The sequence below is a fragment of the Electrophorus electricus genome, chromosome 17 (assembly GCF_013358815.1).
Source record: "Electrophorus electricus isolate fEleEle1 chromosome 17, fEleEle1.pri, whole genome shotgun sequence".
NCBI classification, from domain to species: Eukaryota; Metazoa; Chordata; class Actinopteri; order Gymnotiformes; family Gymnotidae; genus Electrophorus; species Electrophorus electricus.
In genome coordinates this window covers 12,004,748-12,027,192 of record NC_049551.1, presented here as the reverse complement: position 1 = coordinate 12,027,192, position 22,445 = coordinate 12,004,748, and the positions used below count along the sequence as shown (strand labels likewise).

Here is a 22,445-nt window from a genome sequence, read left to right as displayed (position 1 = left end):
GAAAGTTTCTAAAACAAACGAGAGCAGGGCTTAAGCTTTTCCACCATTTGGAGATTCTTTTCTCTCAATGCCTACACCAAAGTCACAAAGGCAGAGTTGCCAAGCAAATTCAGCCCAGAACTCAGAACTACTCTTCTGTTTTCCAAGTTAAGTACATTGAGGGCCACAGGGCTAAGGGAGATACAAAAGACTTCACTTCACACTAAAACAGACTTTAGCAGATTGCAGCTGCTTTCAATCTGACATCCAAGGTTGGGTTTTTGTGCTCATAAAGAAACACAAATCACATCAAATGTAGGGTCTTTTGCCAAATACAACTTCAAATAGTACAAAGTTTGTACTAATGCAACAATTAAAAAACAGCTTCTTAAAATGGAAGGGGAGACACTGCTCAAAAATGTTATCTTTTAAGATATACTTTAAAATCAGATTATGAATTTAATGATAATAGGCACTTGTGGGGTACAAAAGGAAAGCTAATGTGTCTCTCAAGATCCCACTATTCCTCAGTTCTGCCTATGAATTAGAAACAAAACCCAGCCGATCAATACTGGCCATATTCTGGCACAAGCCACAAGACACTCCCCACTGTAAGCACCATCACAGCCAGATACAGGAAGAGTCGGAAGTGGGAAGCTCTGTGGCTTGACACTCCAGTTAAGTGCTGCAATGCCTGAGGAGCCCGATTCATGTCCGCCCTCACTTTCTGGAGTTCACTCTCAGAAAGCACAGAGGGACACTCCGCCGCCAAGACCTCCACGGCAGCTCGCTGGCCAGCCTGAACTGCCCCGCTGAGGTACCCGCACCACTGGGTAGCTGTCTCCGTCCCAGCCCAATAAATCCTGGAGGTGGAGAAGGGAGGACTTAGGGCTCTATTTCCCAATCATCACATTCATATATGTTAAACATCATTCAAAACAACTTTCAGTGCATATGAGAGATGTCAGTATATAGTTTAATACAATTGCTTTGCGTTGACTATATTCAAGTGTCTGTCAAAGTGGAAAAATAGCTTGCAGTTTTCAATTTCTCAGTTTCAGAAATGCTCATCAGTATAAGAGGAAGATAAAGCACTATGAAGCCACTTTAATGCCAACCTACTCTGAATATGTAATTCCATCTTTTATTAAAGGTTTTCAGCAGTATGCAATGGTAACGTATATGCTGGCGCTGCACAAGTTCAGTGTCATACTGCAGAATTATTAACATGTTTATATTCATACTGTTCACTGAGCCAGACAAAATGACCAAGACTTGATCTATAAAATATGTAAACAACATGAACACAGACGGCAAGACTGGCCACATAAATCAAAAACGACTTGCTGTAGCATTTTGTTTTTATTATTATTTTGGTTCTAAGGCTTTCCATACTTGTTATTTATTCTTTGGGCTTTATGGATGTGTCAGACTTAGCTGTGCCTGAACCACCCCAGGCGTGAGTTTGACTTTTTTTAAATAAATCTTTTAGTACCTATACTGGCTTTCACCTTTGGTCTAGCTATATGTGGATTTGAGTGGGCTCCGTTCCTCTGGGTTACATCAAACACCAGATGAGCACCACGATACAGAATCTTTCTCTTTGATTCATCCTCTAGGCTGTTTGTTTTAATTATTTGCATCTATTAAGAATATGTGACATTTGGAGCATTGTGGAAGGAGATTCAATGTGTTTGAAGAGCTCCATTTGCTTCTTGTGGCAGCCTACCTCAAACGTCCATAAACAGGTCAAGGACAGATTACCAGTTCCTCTCAGTAGGTAAACACAGTGCAGCCAGAGCGGGGAGCTTTTACATCCTTAACCTTCTTTCATTTGATGAGAACATTCTCCTCCCCTGAGAATTTAATTCTATTAAGGAAATGGATTACCCATACCTCCACCCACCCAAATGGCTGCCCCTCCCTCTCTGCTTCCTTCATAGCTGCAGGTTCAATCATGACAATCACCTAACGGATCCCATTACAAATGGGTTATTTGACATCTTTCCATGTGGAAGCATTCCCGTTGACCTCTGGTTCATTGTTTTGAGGCCTTGTACAGGATTAGGTAAACACAGCATGTGTGCATGTGCACATGCACGCACACTCCTTGCTCCTTAAATAACACTTATTATTCCAAATGCACACTCATGTATGCCCTGTGCTAACAAGTGAAGGCAGAGAGAGGGTCAGAGGTCATGCCCAAAGCTGAGAATGGGTATGCCCTATAATTAAAGAGAGATATAGGAGAGTTTGTTTTTGCTTGGTTATAACAGTGCTTTGCTATACCTGCCACAAGGCTTTCGGAGCCCCGCATGGTAGTATGTTAGCATGCCTGGTACCATGACATTCACAGGACATCCTCCACTGTACTCCTCTTTGGACCAGTCCTGCAGCCATCACAACACACACACAAGCACTCAGATAAGTTACACAAAAGATCAATTCCATTCTGTACCTTGAATAAATCTAATAATGAACCTAAAATAATTAGACTGCAGTGAGATTTCTACTGTGATCTGTCTGAATTGTTTATATAAAACCATACCTCACACTGACATGTTGCTAGGTTTATATGAAATTATACCTCACACTCTCGTGCTGCTGGTGTTACGCAGTCACTGGTATGCTTTGGTCTAAGCAGGGATGTGAACAACTAGTACACTAATGTAGAGTCAGCAAAACGCACACATACGTAAGGGTTAAGTGCGTTTAATGGGAAACAGGTGTATAATACAACAATAACAACGCACACTAATGTAGCCAACAATACACAAGCACCATAAACACAACACCGGGTGAATATGTATAGGAATGTATATAAAAAGGTGAATGCAAAACATAGGTGCTAACCTGGAATGAGAACTTGGGCAGAGTCTAAGCAAAGAAAGAATCAAAACATGCTAAACTATTCTGTATTATGACCTCTAATCTGGCCTTCATAAGATAGCTAAACTGGGTGCACAGTCTGTATGGTCTCCTTTTAAACTGAAGCTCCTTTTTTGAAAAAGAAATCAGGTATTACAATATTGGGATTTACGTTGAGCTGTTTGATTTGATAGGAGGGTGCAACACAACTGGAAAACCTTCAGCGACAACAACATTCCTGCACCTACACTACTATCCAAGATCTCTTCAGTGGACTTGACACCTGACACTAGATTACTTTACAGCACAGCACCATTCACACTGATTCATTACCCACATGGTAGAAAAATTATGAGTGCCTTTATCTTGGAAAAAGCCAAACAGCCATTCCTGTTCATACTACTGCAAAGATCTGAGAGAATGGAGTACTGAACATTAACAGTTAACTTCAAGGGAGGTATGATTGCACTCTGTGATTTTTCTTTATGTGATATGTCTGCAAGGACTGTAGGATTTGTTTTTCTTTGGCGTTCCATAGTAACATGTTTCCTTTATTTATAAGGCTTTAATATGCTTGTAATGTTATAACAAATATAAGATTTACTGGGAATGAACACATCATAATTATTTAAGATTCCAGTAAACATCTAGCCTCATACATAATTAACAAATTATGAGTCTGTTAAGAGTACTTTCATTTGTGCACTTTAATTAGAGTATGACAATTGATACCTAGGCACTTTTACAGTAAAGCTGCTTTCTAATTTTTATCTGTAAACAATTAGAACCTACAGATTGGTGAAAATCCAGAGGGCCATCAGCTGTGTATGTCTGCTGATACATGTTTTATCTGTATACACATTACTGACAGACACTTATTGTTAGTTCTGTGTTGCCTCTTCAGTGGGCTCGTATTAAACACTTTGAGCTCAGCTATTGGCCTCTGAAATAGAGACAATAGCAGACTGTTTAACAACTACCTGACTTCTGCACACCAGAATAAGAGTTGAACTGATTTATTGTCCCAGAGTGTCAACAACTGCTTTTTCAGAACTGAGGGTTTCACTTCTACATGAAACACAGTCAGAGACAACTAACTGGTAAAATAACAGTTAAGTCATGGGTATGTCACAACTAAAGAGCTGTTTCCTCCCACAGCTTATACAAGAAGCTCTTTAGGTAGGCAACATATTAAAGAAAATGGAACCTTATTAGACAGGTTATCATCTTTAGCTCTTGTAGACAATCCATTTGTACACATTTCAGAATTTTAATTAACCACATAAGATGAGATTCTGATTGATTCTATTTAGACCAATTAAGAATGTAATGACAATGTTACATACAATTTAGCTCTAAAAAATTATGTGAATTTGTGCTTCTTTGAGTAATGGCAGAAGACTATCTGTGCATTCCTTCCAAACAGACAAGAGCAGAGTTGCCACGTAACACTGCAGAAATCCTTTCATTAAAATCTGATTCCTCCTGTGTGGGTCTTAGCAAATGCATTTCTGATGAGGTTACTTCCTCAGCTATATGGAGATACTCTGTGTCTAATGTGACATTCTAATGAGATTTCTAATTAATTTGCTCTTCCTACTGTTCATACTGATCAAAGATTATGAACTGAAATTCTATATATTTAGGAAGATGAATAATGAAGTTTGCTAAAAATTATACTAGTGTCACATTTTTAATGTCACTTCTTTATTCAACAGTTTATAGATTTGGAATGTGATGCTGCAATGATTTGGCAGTGAATGGCCCAGTAGACAGTTATGCACTCTTATTCTGATCTGATTTATCATACAGAAAACCATCTGGACATTCTATGGCTATGTATTTCATTGCTTAGGTAAGTCTACAAATTTGCCTCAGGCATTCAAATTTAAAAGCAAAGAATTCCGCAGCAGAGGTGTGTAAAGAATTTCAGATTCATAAAGTCCTGCCAGGATTCTGCATTATCCAGTTGACTTGGCTAATTAATACCTGTTGATTTAAATTCATTTATAAAATTCATTTAAATTCATTTATAAAAGATTTAAATTAATTTATAAATTCAGGCATTTGGAACAAAACTATGGGGACTTTTGATTTCCAAACCTGAGCAACTTTGACAGTGGTAGCGCAGCGGTTAAAGCACTTGACTTGTAATTGGAAGATTTATAGTTCAAACCCAACCACTGCTAAGTTGCCACTATAGGCTCCCTGAGCAAGGCCCTTAACTGTCAATTGCTCAAGTTGTATTCAGAAATAATTGTAAGTTGCTTTGGATAAAAGTATCAGCTAAATGCCACAAATATACCTCTTCTCTGCAGAGTGCATGACTGACAAAAATTTACCTCAAAAATGAATTGTTAAATGTAATATTACTGCTACTGCACCAAAACTAATGTAGCAAACTTAGTTGTGTCTGGTTGTCATGTTCACCAGGAAAGAAGAGGTACTGAATGTGAACGTTCTCTCAAAACAGTGCTTCCAAGTTGCAGATAAGAATTCTGACAGCCTTCCAACTTTATAGTTCATGCCTGCCCTCCACCTAATACATTTCAGAAACACTATGGAACTCTACAAAACACACACAAGTAAATGTTATTTTACTTATTTTGAGCCATAGTTCAAACATCAGATAAATGCCTCACAATTAAAGTATGCCAGTCCCAACATAAGCACATGACTTGGTCATCATACTTTTTCTGTGCCAGAGAAAGATCAAGTTCATTAACAAACAAATGAATAGGCCTAGTCATCTCCATGGCTACCGCTAGATACACAGAAATAATCTAGAGTTGTATAACCTATTTGAGATACAAATATATGCATTTGACCCACAAAAAGTACTTTTATATTATATACACTCCTCTTTAGACAATGTAAAAATTTGAAAATGTTGTTGTAAATCCCAAAAATAAAGTTGACAGAATGATTTGGTTTATTGTTTATGTTCTTGTCCTGGAGTTTTTTAATTTTTTAAATTCTCATAGGAATAAATAATCATTTGCCTCAGATGGGCAGTGGTACACATTCAGGTACACAATATCTTTTTAAAGACCTTTCCTTTTTTTCAGTTTTTACATTATTCACCACAGTTTTGTCATGTTAGAGATGAAGGCAGCACCAGCTCCATTGCTTCCTGACAGTCCTGGCAAATTTCAAGCGCAGACAGAGACCACAGGGTGTTTGCAGTGAGGTGACGAACTCTGGCTGTCTTTAACAGGATCTTTCTCTCCTCCCGACTTCACACTGGAGATGATAAACTTGCACCACAGAGTGATTTCACGTGCTGAGACATTCATGAGGCTCAGGCATATCAGAGGCAGGCCTAGCAAAGCTTTGCACAGCCACATGGCTAATCTGATAATCTCAGTCCTCCCCAACACAAATTATACATTATACTAAACACTGTGCTAGTTTCCACTGCGACGCTGATGATACTCAGCTATATGTCTCAGCCAAACCAGAGGACATATCTCAAATTAGTATTATTGAGGACATCAGGCCCTGGATGATAAGACTTTCTCTCACTTAATCCTGACAAAACAGAGATTCTTCTATTAGGTGCATAGACAACTAGGTCCTCGCTCTCTAATTACTCAATGAACCTCAATGGTCTCCCAATCACATTTTCTCTAACAGTTAAAGATCTTGGAGTGATTATGGATCCCAGTCTCTTATTCGAAGCTCTTGTAAATAATTTTTCTAGGACTGCCTCTCTCCACCTCAGGAAGATTGCAAAGATTAGGAACATACTCTCCTCACATAATGCAGAAAAGTTAGTCCATGCATTTATCATGGAGTTGGGTAGCTAAAGCTTTGACCCAAGCATTAAAGCTTGTTTTAAATGGATCCCAAGAGGACTTTTGTCAAATAAACGTTCAGGGCAGTATCACAGTCTACCGATTAATACAGGCATTGAGAAAATGGGGTTTAAAGACAGATCGTGACCCTGTAGAGTGGGTGATGACTCAAACTGTCAAATTTACCACTTACAAGTGGTGCAACAAGCCAAATTCACCACTTACTTTCTCCTCGTAGTGAATGTAGGAGGCTGCCTCAAGGCCCAGGTACTTCACCAAGCTAGCAATGACAGCATCTTTCCTCTCCACCAGCTGAACAAAAGCAAGAATAGAACACTCATTTTTAGGTATCTCTGTACAGCAATTTGTGATAGGGGTGTGCTGGTATCAGAGTGGAAGGGAAAAAAATTGTGGAGAGGCCGTCTGAATAAAAATGCACTTCTGAGCGCTGGGGTCCCGACTGATCAGTGAAGATAACTTCCACCCCCTCACCAATGATGTCAACAAAATCAGGCTTCGCACCTGCTGCTGCAGTAGTACAACATAAGTCTGACATTATCAGACTGTGAAATTCCAGTGATCACAGCTGAAGCATGCTGTGTTCCAAGCTTTAGCTCAGAGGCTAACTGGAGCTAGATGCACAGTCAGACATGATCAGAAGAGTACTAAGGAGGAGCCAGGAAGGGTGAGTGAGGATGGGTGGCGTGGAATGGGGGTGGGATCCAAAGCAAGCATCTCTCCACGCACTGTATGATGGAGATCCTTATAAAAGATCCCCAAACATTAGGAAAAGGGACACAGGTCTGAAATGTCATGTGAGCCATAACGAGCAAATGGGCTTGTCTGACATAAAACTTAATTTTGCTGCTAAATTTTAAATAAGAGAGCAGGAGGACAGAGCCAGATACAAGGAAAGAGACATGTATAATGGATTGTTTTGTTGGCATGCTGCAGGAAGACAGCATGTTTATCCAACATTTACCCTCAAAAGAGCCCACGTAGATGGGATCATCTGCTTCTGAACAGTATGGTGCTACACACTGTGTGTGTGAGCAATAAGTGACAGATGAAGCATAATCACATTCATTCATAAAACATTCAGAGGCCTTAGTGCTTTTCCAATGATAATGATAATGACTAAGATGCAACCGATCAACTTGTCTAAAGAACACATTTAAAGTACTGAAAATCAACCATTATAAGAGGTTCAAACATGAATACTACAACCACATAACCTTCATATCTCACTGTGTGATATCCTTCAATTGCTCGAAACACGTCATGTTGCAGGTAGCAGTCGTTAGGACAGATGCTTCTAAGCCTCCAATGTCTCTCACACAGTAGTTGTTCAGGGCTCTGTTAAAACCAATGGCTGTCTCTCTCTCCTTTACTCACACATACAGTCAGACTTCTTCACCTCCTCTTTATTTCATTCTTCTTTAGCCTCTCACCTCCCGGCTATTCCAGGAAGAGCCCTGTGCTCCGGCTATAAACCCCACCAGCGCTGCACTCCCTTGGTGACTGGTGGCGTCGAAGGTGACCCCAAAAGGGCAATCCTCAGAGGGGCGTGCGACAATCTCCCCTGAGAATCCCTTCCGTTTCCAAAAGGCCTGCATCACAACAAAAAATTCACACACACACACACACGCACACGCACACCACTTTATTAAAAACAGCATGTAGGTTCCTACATTAAGAGATTGTAGCCAATCTGTTGTCATGCACAGTTTATGTTATTAGCTATTCTCTAACTCTTCAATGGTCAGGTTCTGAGCATGAGACCACTGTTGGATAGGTATTTTTCAGTTGCAGACAACTCTTAATACAGCAGTGATATTCACTGTACAAACTCTATCAACATATCCATATATATATATACACACACACACTCCAGGAGAACACCCACTACCATTCTAATGTCATTACTGTGCTGAGACAATGACCAGTAGGGTAGAGGATTGACGACAACACATGGGCTCCAGTCTATAAATGCAAACAAATAAAATGCACCTATAGCAGATGGATCTATTAATTGTAAGTGGTGTTATCTATTAAAGTGAGTACACATATCAATTACATATCAGTAATTGTCTTTTATTGTACACATAAGTCATTAGTTTGCATAAACCTAAGCATTTATGCTTCACAAAACATCCCTGTACCAATGTTTCTTGAGCACATTGAACAAATGTTTTCTAACTTTGTTAGAACATTGATTTGATAGTTAAACTTAAGCAATATAAATATTTTTTACTGAAGCTTGCTGCAGGCAAATTTAATTCTCATGTGTTGTCTTTTTGACCCATTTAAAGCAGTTTATATATCTGGAAGGTATAGATTTTGTTAAGTTTAAATGTTTACCAAACTTACCTGAGGATTAAAAAGGCATTTTTAATTCTTAGGCAAACATTCATACACATGCCTCATAAATGTTCAAAATTGAGTTTTGATGAAGACTGATGTAATCAAACTATAAAAACTATACTATTATAAAATAGTTTACATATAGTGCACAGGCACGCTAGTAACATCTGCAATGCTTATAGTGTGTTTAGTACTTGGCCCAAAAATGGCAATATTGAATGTGAGTAATAGCCAGTGAGAACCATCATATAAGATTATTACAAAGAGACAGGGAAGAGTGACGGGAGAGAAAGAGGAATTAAGACAGGCTGGACCGACTGATGACGGGTGTAGACGAAAGGGAGAGAAAGGGACAAAGAAGAGAAGAGTGGGAATGAAGAAGCAAGCAGAGACAGCAATGAAAAGGTTGAGCAAGAAGATGACATGAGGGAAAATATGTCATGAAAAGGGGAAGCGGTATGGGAGACTGTATATTTGTACGTGTACATGTTACTTACAGTAGGATAAGTGATGATAAACTTGGTCATATGACCAACAGGCATGCACTGGGTAAGATGCTGGCGTTCCATGGGCAGGGCTGGCTTGTAATAGATTTTAGCTGCAGAGGGTAAAGGAGGTCACTGTCAGGCAACCGTGAAGGTATGAGGAGGGGCATGGTGAGGGTATTGGGGTGTGGTGGTGATGAGAAATTTAAGCTTCCCAGTTAGCAACATCAACATTCAGCATTTAAATATTTAAGAGTGTGAGTGAAAAGATGAAATTTCATCTTTGCGACAGCAGGTGCATTGAGGGCACAATCAAAGAGGAAAACTGAGATTCTCAGAAAAATAAACAGACCAACCAAACCAAGATGAAACCATCTCTCTCTTAACCACCAAGGCTGCAGCAAGTATCAGAGAGAAAGTTTTTATATATATATATATATATATATATATATATATATATATATATATATATATATATATATATATATATATATATATATATATATATATTGCTAGAAGGGGAAACAGAAAACATGCAGAGACTAAGATGAACAAACAGATAAAGGTCAAAAATGAAGAAAATTCAAAAAGAGAACAGAAACATAAGGATACAGAGACCCCTTGGAAAAGATAACTCATAGCACTTTGATCAACCCATTTTATCGATCCAAGTCCCCGTCCTTTCTAATCCAACAGCACTCTAGCAAATTGGATCGAATGCTCCAAGTGACTAGCTCTCCACGAAATTACCAATCTATAAAGAATCCCTATGATTTAACACTACTTCTTTGTATAGTTTCTTAAAAGCCATAATTAAGGCACATCCATTCAATAACTTTATGTACAGCAGCACTGGCAGCTGAGAAAGTGGGTGCTTCGCCCTCACTCACACACGCACACCCTTATAGCTCAGCACAGGTGAAATGGCAGAGCTTTATTTATTTAAAAAAATATATGGAAATATGTAAAATGGAAATAATATGTAATTATGAGTTGACATATTCTCAGCATACAGTGTTAACTCTCCAGTCAGGTTCTCCTTTTTCTTGAGGGAGAGAAAGCCATGTACGTGTGATCCAGGCTCCTCTCAAGGGAAACACACGTGGTCCAGACGCCTCCCCAAATGAAACACACGTGCCTCCACAGGTATAAGCAGACAAACAGGAAGCAATATGTCTGGAAAGCTGACATTTGTTTCAGATATATTATACCAACTTCAGAGAGATCCAGGACCACATCCCTGGCTGATCTATGAAAGAGCAGAAGTAATCTCAAGTTGCTTTTGGCCTGCCACTAAATGTACCTTAAATCAATCAGAGGTACCACATAATGTCCTCTACATTTTGGTTATCCAGACAGCTGTCAAAACAACAGCATCTCCAAGGAGTCAAAATATAACTATTTACAAATAATCATGCATTGTAAACAAATAGATCCTTGCTATATACACAATGTAGTGATTAAGGTATGTACACATTATTATTTTATGAATGGAATACTTGCTTTATATTATATTCAAAACAGATTGGATATATGCATGAAGATATGCATTCATATGCATTTAGCATGCTTGGAAGAGAAAAATGTACTCTAATTGCATCTGTTAACTTGTGCTTCATATAATATATGTACATTTCCAACCCGTTCAAACAACACGTATGCCACTCTCGCGGAAGCGAAAGGAAAAATGCATGATATGAAGCGGATGTAACTAATTATGTTCTTCTGTCTGGACCAAGAATAAATAGTTTGCTTGCAAATTGTACATGGAACACTGTTTAGCATTACATCCAAACTACATTAACGCATGATCCCCACTCTCTCTCAAATCTTTTAGGCCATGGTAACATTGCAAGCCTTTCCATGTTGTTTCTATGTTCCATTGATTCTAAAATCTTAGTACTTTAAAAAAAATAAAGAAAGAAAAAAAAGAAAATGTAGTTTCTACACTGTGACCTCACAGACTAAGCAAGAGATTCTAGTTTAATTCTAATTTAGCCAGAATTAGTAAAAGGTGGAGGATGCAAATCTTACATGGACCGAAAGTGATCGCGTTCTGCTTGGTATTCAATCATATCTGTGCTGGTGAGTGTCAGAGGCTGCCTGCCTGCTTGTCTTAGCACTGCGACTCATCTTCTATGCCAGCTCGCCTACAACCACATGCGGACATGCCATTTTCCTGCGCCACAGAAGCTGCAGCCTCATGCTGACACTGCCCGTCTCGCAACACCACACCCCACCCCCACCACGTCCGCTTTCACATCCACCGTGTTCTGCATTTCACGCTCTATCCCCGTTAGTCATCTTCATCACGGAGGTTACCAAGGCGACAGAGCACAGCAGGATAGGCTGAGCTTACATTGCTCTGGGCTAATGGAGCAGAAGCATCATCAACGTTTTTTCAGGACTCCTCTCGATTGTCCTTTAGGGAACAATCCATGGGGAAACATGACAAATGCTTCATCCTCACATAAAAAACACTATTCCTCATACAGATGTAAGAAAACTACAAGAGCAGCTACTTACTTAATGACCCAAAAATTGCCCATACTGTAATCAGCCCCAGTGTCTCAATCCTGTAATGTCTGACATTCAGGGCTTTTATGCCTAGGTTTGTACTGAAAGCCCATGGCTTGAGAAGATGGTTTAATGTGTGGCAAGAAGACCAATTTAATAAAGTGCTATTTAAAGCTCAGCATTGATTAGATATTTGCCCAGCCCTCTGCAGGTGAAGAAAAATCATTTGAAATAGTTTGTGGCAGAAAAACAGATGCTAATGCAATGCTTAACTATCCTCTCACAGTATAAAGAGCACCTTAAGTAAAAACTCTCAGTGGCATTTCTGTGGGGAAGCTCTCGCTGGCTGTCATTAATGATGTTCCTTCGCTCCAGTTGAGAGCAGGGGTGGCAGTAGCAACCGTGGTGAACTCGGCTGCTGACCAGTTCCAATCGCACACAGCTGCAGATCCAGTGCCGCCAGGTAAAGCAGCTTGGGGAAGCAAAAGGGGAAAGCTGGCTAAATATAGCCCAAACGGGAACATTCAGGAAAGCACATACCCACACACCACAAAGCCTCTCACCCCACCCCCGAACAGCCAAGCACGGAGGCATTAGCTGGTTTACACACAGGCACACACACACACACACACACACACACACACACACACACACACACACACACACACACACACACACACGGCCTCCTGCCTAATCACCTACGTGGTCCTCACCGATCCAAGAAACACACAAAAAGAATCGAAGCTAGCTGAACACCCACTCTCATATTGCAGCCCAGAGAATGCAGCCAGCACACATTTCACAAAGAGTGAAAGAAAACATACCCACATCTCCTGCCTGTACCAACCAGTTCTGACACACACAGCCTGCTGTGACAAGTGTGTCTGTATGGACACCTGCAAGTACTTTAGACCACTGCTTAAACACACACAGACTGTATCTACTTCACTTACTGTATTTTACTGCGTGTTAAGGTAAACTTTGAGGAAGGGCACAGCACAAGAGCATATAAAGTACTCAATCAAGCAAAATATATTTCCTAGACCAAGAATACACCTAAACATGGACTAAGAGATTTTCAGTGCTGATTCAACACTGAATAGATGTAACACATGTCCAGGTATCAAGTCCTTAATGCCTGTAAAAACTAAACATAGAGAAGCATAGTTCCTTGACAGAAACATCACCTGGTATGATTTAAACTTGCTATGGTTTAACAAGCCAGTCAGGCAAAGCTGGATGTAGGAGAAGAGGGCAGAAGCAGACACTAGTCATTATAAAAGATGGATGGAGCAGAGTAAACACCCCAGAGCTCCCCGGTCTGGGATGCATGTCACAGATAAGTGGAAACAGGGACAAAATGCAAGTAGAGATGTTGATAAACAGGCAGAAGTTCTCAATATAATCCACAAGGACCCCTAATCATAATATGATTTTGGTCTGTTTCAGACCCAACATGCCTTGGCAAAGCTGCGCTGTAGCCCTTGGTTACCTGATCAGGAACAAAAACAAAACCTGGACAGGATCAGGCTCCCTGTGGACTGGATTACAAATGCATGTGTTAAAGCAGTTGCAAAGAATTTCACACGAATAAGGATTTAAATTTATAACCAAAAAATCCACATCCCCTCTATGTAGACTCTCCACCAGTGTTCCTTGAGGCTCAGTTCTGGATCCTCTTCTCTTTTCTGTCTATACTCATACCCTTGGTGATGTTATCTCCTTGTATGGATTCTCCTCGTAGGAACTGCTACAATTTCCTTGTATGATATAATCTCCTCATATGAATTTTTACAGCATTGATGCTCAACAAATCCTCTAAATCTAGTTGCACCTAAGCATGTTTGACTGATGTCTCATCATGGATGGCAGCCCACCATCTGAAACTGAATCTCAGCAAGACCTAGCTGATACTCTGATACAATTCCATAGAGCAACAGGTCTTTGCATTCATCTTGGCATCTCTTTTGAGAACTCATTGGTCATTCCATCTGAGAATGCAAGAAACAGTGGTGTAATTGTGGATGACCAGCTGTCATTTTCAGATCATGCCACAAGCAGGCTTTTCCTTTTAAACATTCTAAATCTCTGAAGCTTGTCTACAAGGCCAAAAATTTAACTGTTCCCTTCTACTTGTTGGTAACTGTCAAATCCCAATCACTTTGAAAAGCACCTTAATTAAGCCTAATCAGGCACTTTTAAGATGATGTTATATTTTCACTTATACCCTGTTTAGTGATTAGGCTTGAATTGTGTTGTATTTTATAGCATCATACTGTAGCTCTTATTATAGGTTGTTGCATTGACACTTGACTCTTGCAGTCTAGATTTAGGGCATTTGTGGACTCTAACCTATTTGTGCTGAGGATACAAGGATAAGGATATAGCATAAGGACACAATTAAATTACTTTTGTAAGGCATTCTCATCAAGAGTATCTGTTAAACGCTGTAAGTGTACTTTACAAAAAAAATAGGGAAAAAGACCCTTGAATAAGTGACAACAGAGGTGAGCTGTAATTTGTCAGGTTTTTTTGGTTGCTGTTCGTTCTAGAGCAGCCATAGCAGAGGACTCCCATCATTATCTCCATATATGTCTTCTGCTAGCTGAGGCTGCTTACTGACGTGTCTGCTCCAGGCTGGAAATGCTGCAGACAATAAGGAGATTATGTCCTGAGAACATCTAAAGTGGAACATTTGGAAACGTGGTTTTCCCCTCTGTAGAATTAGTAAGGTGAAGCAAAATCAGTACAACAGTATTACTAATAAGCTGGAGTTCAAGAAGACAAGACACAAATCAACATATGGGCTGTTGGCCTGCAGCTGGTGTAGATGTGTGGCATACTGTGTGTACTGTGCATATTCAGAATGAAACTTCTTTTTCACTTGTTTGCATGGCTTGCATTGTAAATAAGTAAGATTCAAAAACACATCTTTCCACTTTCCTCCAGCTTATGGAAAAAGTGGCATTTTACATAGCGAGTCATACAATGACTCTAAGCAGTGCTGCCTCTATTATTTATCCCTCTATTTTGACAGGTGTCTGAATCTCAGCAGATCCTGTGATTTTTAAGGCAGCTGACAGCTGTTGGCTTGCCTCTGCTTTGGAGACTGTTAACCACAGCTCCATCACATGAGAAAATCCATATGTCAATTCCTTAAGAGCAATCTGCTGGCCTCCAAACCTCACCCTGAAACCAACACAGCTGACAATCAGTTGGACAGGTGGCAATGCCTCTGTGAGCAAGGAGACTACCTGGAGTGTGTATCAAAGTAAATGCAACAAACACAAATATATACACATATATAACTACACACACAAACCTGCCATGTGAGGAGGGCAGGTAACAATCACAGCCTTGCAGTTGATTGTGCTTGTGGCAGTTTTCACCTCCACATGGTCTTCATTCTGCAAGAAACAAACTTACATTTTCAGTTCACTGATTCTGAACACGATTCATTGCCGGCAAGGGAAGCTTCCTAAAGAGAATCAAAGTTGAGGCATCATATGCATGTGTGCACACACATGCACACACACACACACACACACTTAATTAGTCCACTCAGACATCAAGCTGATAGTGGTGGTAAGGTCATTAATATGCCTGGGTAGGTAGAACCTCTTTGTGGCTGTTCTACATTGCAAACCCTGCCACTCTACTCCCCCTCAAAGTATGGTTATGGCCACTAATCAAACATAAGGAGGACAACTTTTGTTTAAGACCACCCTCTTCTCTGTCAAACCCTGTAAAGTACTAGTAATTAAGAAAGAGGAGGTTACATTCATGCACAGACAGAAGACAGAGAACAGAGAGGAAGATGCTTGCTAACTGATTGCTCAACGAAGCTTAACTTTCCTCTAAGAAGAGAAACCAGAAAACTAGCCAGATATCAGTGGCAAAAGCTCCAATACTCTGAATCCACGCTGCCTTATTATGGAGAAGGACAAAGGCTGTTACATCTCTGTCTAGCATTAATTAAGGGGATTTAGAAGATCTCAAGATTTTACGTCACCAAATCTTCAGCAGGAGTTGCATAACAGTTACACAATATAGCCAGTCCAAATGTATAAAGATCATAAGAACTTCTGACAAGTTCTCATCCTCTCTCTCACACTATCAGAGAGAAAGAGAGAAAATTTATAAATGAATAGAAGAAAAGGAGCATGTCCAGTTTTGCTAAAGCATCTCTAGTTGTTCTAAAATCCCCATTCAAATAGAAACTTACACAGAGCAATTTGTTCCCAGTTCAGAACTATCTGTCTCATGTGAGTACTTTCAACATCCCTCGCTGATGGAGTTGTTACCTGCCATATGGCCGTCACAGCCGAGCCTAGACGCACACTGTGCTTTCCGACCTGCTCTGCAAGCCTCTCCGACAGCTGCTGAGTGCCCCCCTGTGGACAAAAACAAGCATTACATCGAACACCTGCATACAAACAGAAACAGAAATGCCAGAGAACGCCTCCACACATCATAAGAGCTCACAGCTGCTTCTGGGAAAACAGAAACAGAAACAGAAACACACACACACACACAGCCTCAATATCTCCTTACAAAATAGGGGCATATGACGTGAGTATTTAGTGGTATTGGGAAAACTAATATGGCTAATGCATTCTCCCACCTCATCAGTTTTGTCTGTATGACATATACATCATCTGCCATTTAAAACCCATTATCTCTGATTAGTGTTAGAATCGTTTAAAGTGATTTTAAGCCTCAGCTGAGTACAACAAATTTGCTTAAGGTGCACCTAAATATTTTATGGCAACTCCCTGTATAACTTACCAAATATGATTTCAGCTTCATTTGTATTGTGCTTGATTCATATCATTGGAAATGTTTACATCACAAATATTTTGTTTAAAAATTAATATCTGCCACTCATCTTCAAGACATTTCCAAAATCAGGATTTCTCATCAATTTGGCAAGACCAAACGTGAAGACTGTCCAATAGAAATGTTGCTGACTTCTGCTATTAGTCAGTCTTAAATTATTTACCTAATAGGCAAACATAGCTCAATGAAATACACTTCTAAAAAGTCCCATCTAGCTTAACCAAGAGACACACACACACACCTTGACCTTGAATTCTTGAGCAGATCCCGGCGTGCTCTCTAGCAGGCGCATGATGCCCCCTGCTGAAGTGGAGTACATTAGGAAATAGAGGAAGGACAGCTGCGAAGGCTCCACCCCAAACACAGAGCGGCTGCAAAGGCCAATCTCCTCTATTAGCTCTGCAGGTGGGGCACACACACACACACACACACACACACACACACACACACACACACACACAGTCCCTTATTCATAAAATCTGTGTATGATCAAATCTGATCATAAAACAACACACACAAACTTTACCAAAAGTCTTTTATTCATCAATATCATCCTTGGTGTATTTAAACCATCCAAACATGTCTGGATGGAGTGTGTAAATTTGAGTATATATTAGATAATGAGACACCTCTAACTTTGCCTTGTTAACAAATGGATTCATTTTCTTCTGTAGGTTCATCTTAATCATAATCTTCTTAATGCTTGCATTTTATTGGCTTACTAGCACTACAACAGGATGAAGTAGGGTGTGTTTAATAATAATACTTATGTGTTTGAAATAATGTGTTTGAAAATGATACTTAAATGAGGCTCTGGCGCTTGTTTTCATGCAGCTATAGCCAGACTTGGACATTTGTAAAGTTGCTTTGTGGCACCATCTGTCGTAAAAAGCACTATATAAATAAATTAAATTTGATTTGATTCATCAACATTCGTCATATGAATTTCATAAAATCAGTCCTGCAACACTTCATAGGTCATTCAAACTTGTGCACATTTCTATGCAGAATTGCTGAAGAAGGGCCAATATGAATGCACAAAAACCATAAAATCAACTAATATTTATTTAAAACATCATTTGCAACCCATCGACCCTATGATGAAACAGATAAATGCAATACCCCATGAGTGTGCAGGGAGCAGGGGTGGAAGACGACTCACTCAGGAGCTAAGGTCTCTTAGAAAGCAGTGAAAGGGAGGGTCTTAATACACTGCAGAAAGAGCTGAAGGGAGGCTGGTGGTGTTGAGGAGAGCAGAGGATGTGAGGAAAAGGGAGGAAGGAGCATGCCAGGGCAGCTTTCTTTAAGAACCCTTTCAATTATGTGATGACCTTTTTAGTAAGCAGAAATCTGGGAGTTCAAAAGCTGGAAAAGGAGAATTGGAGGAGCACTTTTATGATGTGTATACCATTAACAGCAAAGCAAAGGAGCTGGAGTTGCCTCTAGATAGTCCACCAGTAGGTGAAAGAGTGGCAGATGGATGTTAGCCCACCAAAAAGGAGTAAGGTTCAAGATGTGGTGCATTTTGCAAAGACAGATTCTGCCCCAGCGCCTAATCAAGTGCATATTGGGTGTACAAAAAATGCATCTGAGGTCTTGAAGTTTTTGTGGAAGACGATGATTGCAATTTGGGAAAAGGTTATTATTCCAAAAGAATAGAGCAGAGCAGGGTGTATCCTTATTCCACAAGAGAAAGATTCTGTGGGTATAGAAGAGTTTCAGCCTATAAGTCTTCTTAATGTGGAGGGTTATGTTTTTAATATGATAGCAGAGAGACAGGACACATACTTGAAAGCATAAATGAATTGACATGTCAGTACAAAAGGCAGGGTTTGCAGGTTGTTTGAAGCATATTAGTATGATCTGGCATCAGATCCAGCCAGCAAGGAAAGAGGGTAGGGACCTACATGTGGTTTTCTTAGATTTAGCTAAAGCATTTGGTTCAGTGCCACATAACCGCTTATTTGCACAAAATATTTGGATTCTTCCAGGGACCAGACAAAATTACTAGGCTGGTTATAGCTTATTTTGAAGATATTAAGTTTAGTTTTAATACAGGAGAGTATGTTACATCCTGGCAACAATTGGAAAATGGTCACAATTGAATAATGGCTGGTTGTACTATTCCATCGCAAGTGTTTATGATGGTGATGTAGGTGATAATTAGAGCTTCTAAGTGGGTTGTAGGTGGGGAGACGCTGCTGGATGGTTCGTGGATCCCTCCAATTAGGGCATACATGGATGCCATGACAACACTGACAACTACTGTGCCATGTACCAAATGGTGGTTAGAGAAGATAAATGATAATCTTAGGTGGGCAAGGATGCATATTTTCTCAACATGTAAGGTTAGTTTGTCACAGGGACAATGTACATGGAGACAGGTAGCTTAGTGCTTAGCATATTAGTGTGTTTATTTGATAGTAAATGCATAGAGCTTAACACGCTGCCTAGTTGTGATAAAGTTATTAGAGTCACAAATCTAACACTGGGGCAACATATAGGTCAGCAAGTGCAGGCTATGAATATCAGTAGATGGGGTGAAGCACAAGACTGGAAGTTGCTAGTGGATGCAGGTAAAAAACAAAACAAAACAAAAAAAACAACTACTGTATACCAGTGTATTGCGTTACCTATGCTGACGCTGTATACATATCTGATGTAAACAGATTTGGTGGCTGAGGTGAGAAAACAAGGGTGCCAAGTGCATATAAGAATAGGAGAGATGGGTGTTAGACCAGTAGAGATAAGGGTTTGTTCCCAAGTCTGCGACATCCTTGATTGTGCATTTCAGTTTTAGAGGCTGTAAACTAGATGGCTGTGAAGGCATTATTAGAAGTAGGTGTGGACAAGGAGAGCAGAGATTAGCTGGGGACATGGACTATAAAAGGTGGAATGGCTGAGGTGGCTGAACATGGAGGTCTGGGTAGGTGGGGGAGGAACTGGTAGCACTGACCATGCATTAATGGTGCCAATGTTTTTAGTCACCAAGGAGGTCAATATGGATCTGCAGCAAAGTGGAAATCTTGGTGATGCATTAGGTAAAATCCATGTGGAACTGGTGGTATTGAGTACACATTAACGGTGCCAGTGCAGCTGTGCATGGCCTTAGTCCCTGGAGAGGCCAAGATGGATTTTTAGGAAGTGACTGGCTGTGTGCGGTCAGCACAGTTGTGTGCACTTAGGAGTGTAAAGCCCATATGAAACTGGTGGCACTGAGCATGCGGTGTTAATAGGGCTGGGTCTGGCCTTATGCACCATGGAGGCCAGTTTAGGTTTATGCTTAAATAGGTGCAGCCTGGATTAAAAGTAACCTGGGAGGAGGGTGGGGCTGAGACACCAGATCTCACTGCTGAGCCTTCTGGAGGTGTTGTGGGATTCATTCAGTAAAACTCCAAAAAACAGAGGTGCCTACCTGATGACCCCTAAGAAGAGCTTGTCATGTGAAGTTCTAATGGATTGGCACAGGATATTTTACATCTTATCCTGTGTATAATATTTTATACTTTTTAAATAAATGCAACACTGCTTTTTCCTATCCCCGTTTTTCAGCAGCATATGTAAAACCCACAGCTTTTGCCTGTTTCTGCAGTGCACACTAAGAGCACACATCCCTTTAGGCAGCACAGTGTGGGGGCACCACACTTCCTTTCATGCCAAAGAAAAAAAATGTACTGAGCAATAAATGCCTTTGTGCTGCACAAAGGAAGCAGCTTTCATGACTTTTCTAAATTTACAGATAACTTGACAACCATGTGCATTTTTCCTTCCCCTCCATGTTATCTTGAGTGATCTCACACTCCTGTCCACTGCCTGCTTTAGAGCTGGTGGCTTGCCTGTGGTCCAGATGTTCCTGTCCATGAAGGACTGGAGGGTCATGCTGTCGAGCTGCTGGGCATTGGGTGTCGTCATAGGATCCTCCACAGATACTGTCTTACACAGACGTTCAATCTGATGAACAGAATACATTGCATAATAAAACATTGTTTAAACACACTGGCATGGATAAACACACTGGCAAAAGCAAGAAGTGGGATTCATTTCATTAAGTATGGCATTTTGAAACACTATAGCAGTAAAACTCTAGAATAATATGTAGACCTAATCCAGGGATAGCCATTTCAGCTATTCCTGATTCATGTTTTTGTATTAGTACACCTGAGTGTCAGAGTTAAGATATACTGAAATGCACCACTGCTCATAGGACAGTCTTGGTTCTTACAGAAAGGAATAGAGCTTGACATCTCCCCCATATGAAATTAATGCCATCTGTGAAGCATGACCCCATGAGATAGAGAGACACTAAAGTAATTGCATTCAATTACTTTCCAGAGGAACTGGATGAAGTCCAGCAGGGCCAGAAAGGAGAAGGAGGGGATGCTGGAGGTGTAGGTTCTGATTTTAGCATTAGCTCCACCCATGTGGTGAATCTTCTTGCCCTCTGTGAATTGTCGGGAGACCTCCAAGCCAAGCTCTCGTATGAGCTCCATAACATGAGTCTGTGAACTGAAGAAAGAAGAGGTCAAAAGAGGACAGTGATGGTGAAAGACAGCATGTTCTCTAATACTCCTATTCAATATAAACTACATTTAAAATTATTTTGGTGTGATTCACGGAAAGTGAAGGTTTCTCTCATCTAGCCGCTGGTTCATGTGTACTGCACGTTTGTAGTTTGTAACTCATTTCTACAACCCTGCATTTTTGTACTCCGACAACTCACATCTTCAACCCTGCCCTAATTTATTCTGATTAATGCATGCCTTATCTTGTACAATTTGAACAGTACCGTGATGCTGCGATTTCCTTCGGGATCAATAAAGTATTATCTTAAGACGTTGAAACAACCTTGATTCACTTTTCAAAATCTAAACAAAACGATGATTCAACACTGAATGAACGCTGAAATGCCAGCTGAGGAGCCAGTGCTCCGGTTCTCAGTTACTATAAAAATGTAGAAAATTATAAAATATAAGTAAAAATATATAAGTAAAGTCTTTGTTAATTTGAAACAAAGGTATAGAGCGAACCAGTTCTTGTAGGGTAGTGTGAGCTACCGCCGATTATTTCAATTCACCTGCTCACCCACTGACCTCCCATGTCCCACATGTCCTCGCCGTGGGCGGCGGGGAGATGCTGCGTTAAGGTTCGTCCTCCTACGCGGCCTACCGATGATTAAAAACATGAGTATTAAACATGCATATCGCCATTATATCACGTAAACAGATATTTCACAAAAAATACTCGAGTGACCACACCTTTGCCCTCCAAAACTAACACTTTCCACTGCTCCTGTCTCTTCTTCAGAAGATGAGCCGCACTGAACCCTGACAGCCCCGCGCCAACTACAACAACATCACAGCTCTCCTCGGACATCGCTAAAGCGGCTGCTGGGTGTGTGTACCAAAGGTAGTCTTCAGGCGAGCTTTCTGCAAATTTCTCTAAATGCTTTACTGCTAACGCCACAAACTAGAGGGCAAAGTTCGACTAGCCTGTGGTAGGCGTTATCTGTTTGTCCTCGTTCTATTTGAACTCCTACATTCGTGTGTTGAACAATAACTATTAAAGACTGTAAGCCGACAGACATTCGCTTAGGCCT

The 22,445-nt window shown here is 40.4% G+C and overlaps 1 protein-coding gene across 1 annotated transcript; it reads right to left on the bottom strand.

Moving 5' to 3' along the window:
• Positions 1-252: 252 nt before the first annotated feature.
• Positions 253-22,262, bottom strand: si:ch211-127i16.2 (probable flavin-containing monoamine oxidase A). Its single transcript, XM_035535727.1, has 12 exons — positions 22,105-22,262; positions 21,924-22,011; positions 21,175-21,355; positions 20,686-20,800; positions 17,091-17,248; positions 16,315-16,404; positions 15,333-15,417; positions 9,506-9,606; positions 8,096-8,254; positions 6,870-6,956; positions 2,269-2,369; positions 253-842 (listed from the first exon to the last, which is right to left on the bottom strand). The coding sequence occupies exons 1-12, from the start codon at positions 22,220-22,222 to the stop codon at positions 545-547; spliced, it is 1,581 nt and encodes a 526-aa protein (XP_035391620.1). The 5' UTR covers positions 22,223-22,262; the 3' UTR covers positions 253-544.
• Between the last annotated feature and the right edge of the window lie 183 nt (positions 22,263-22,445).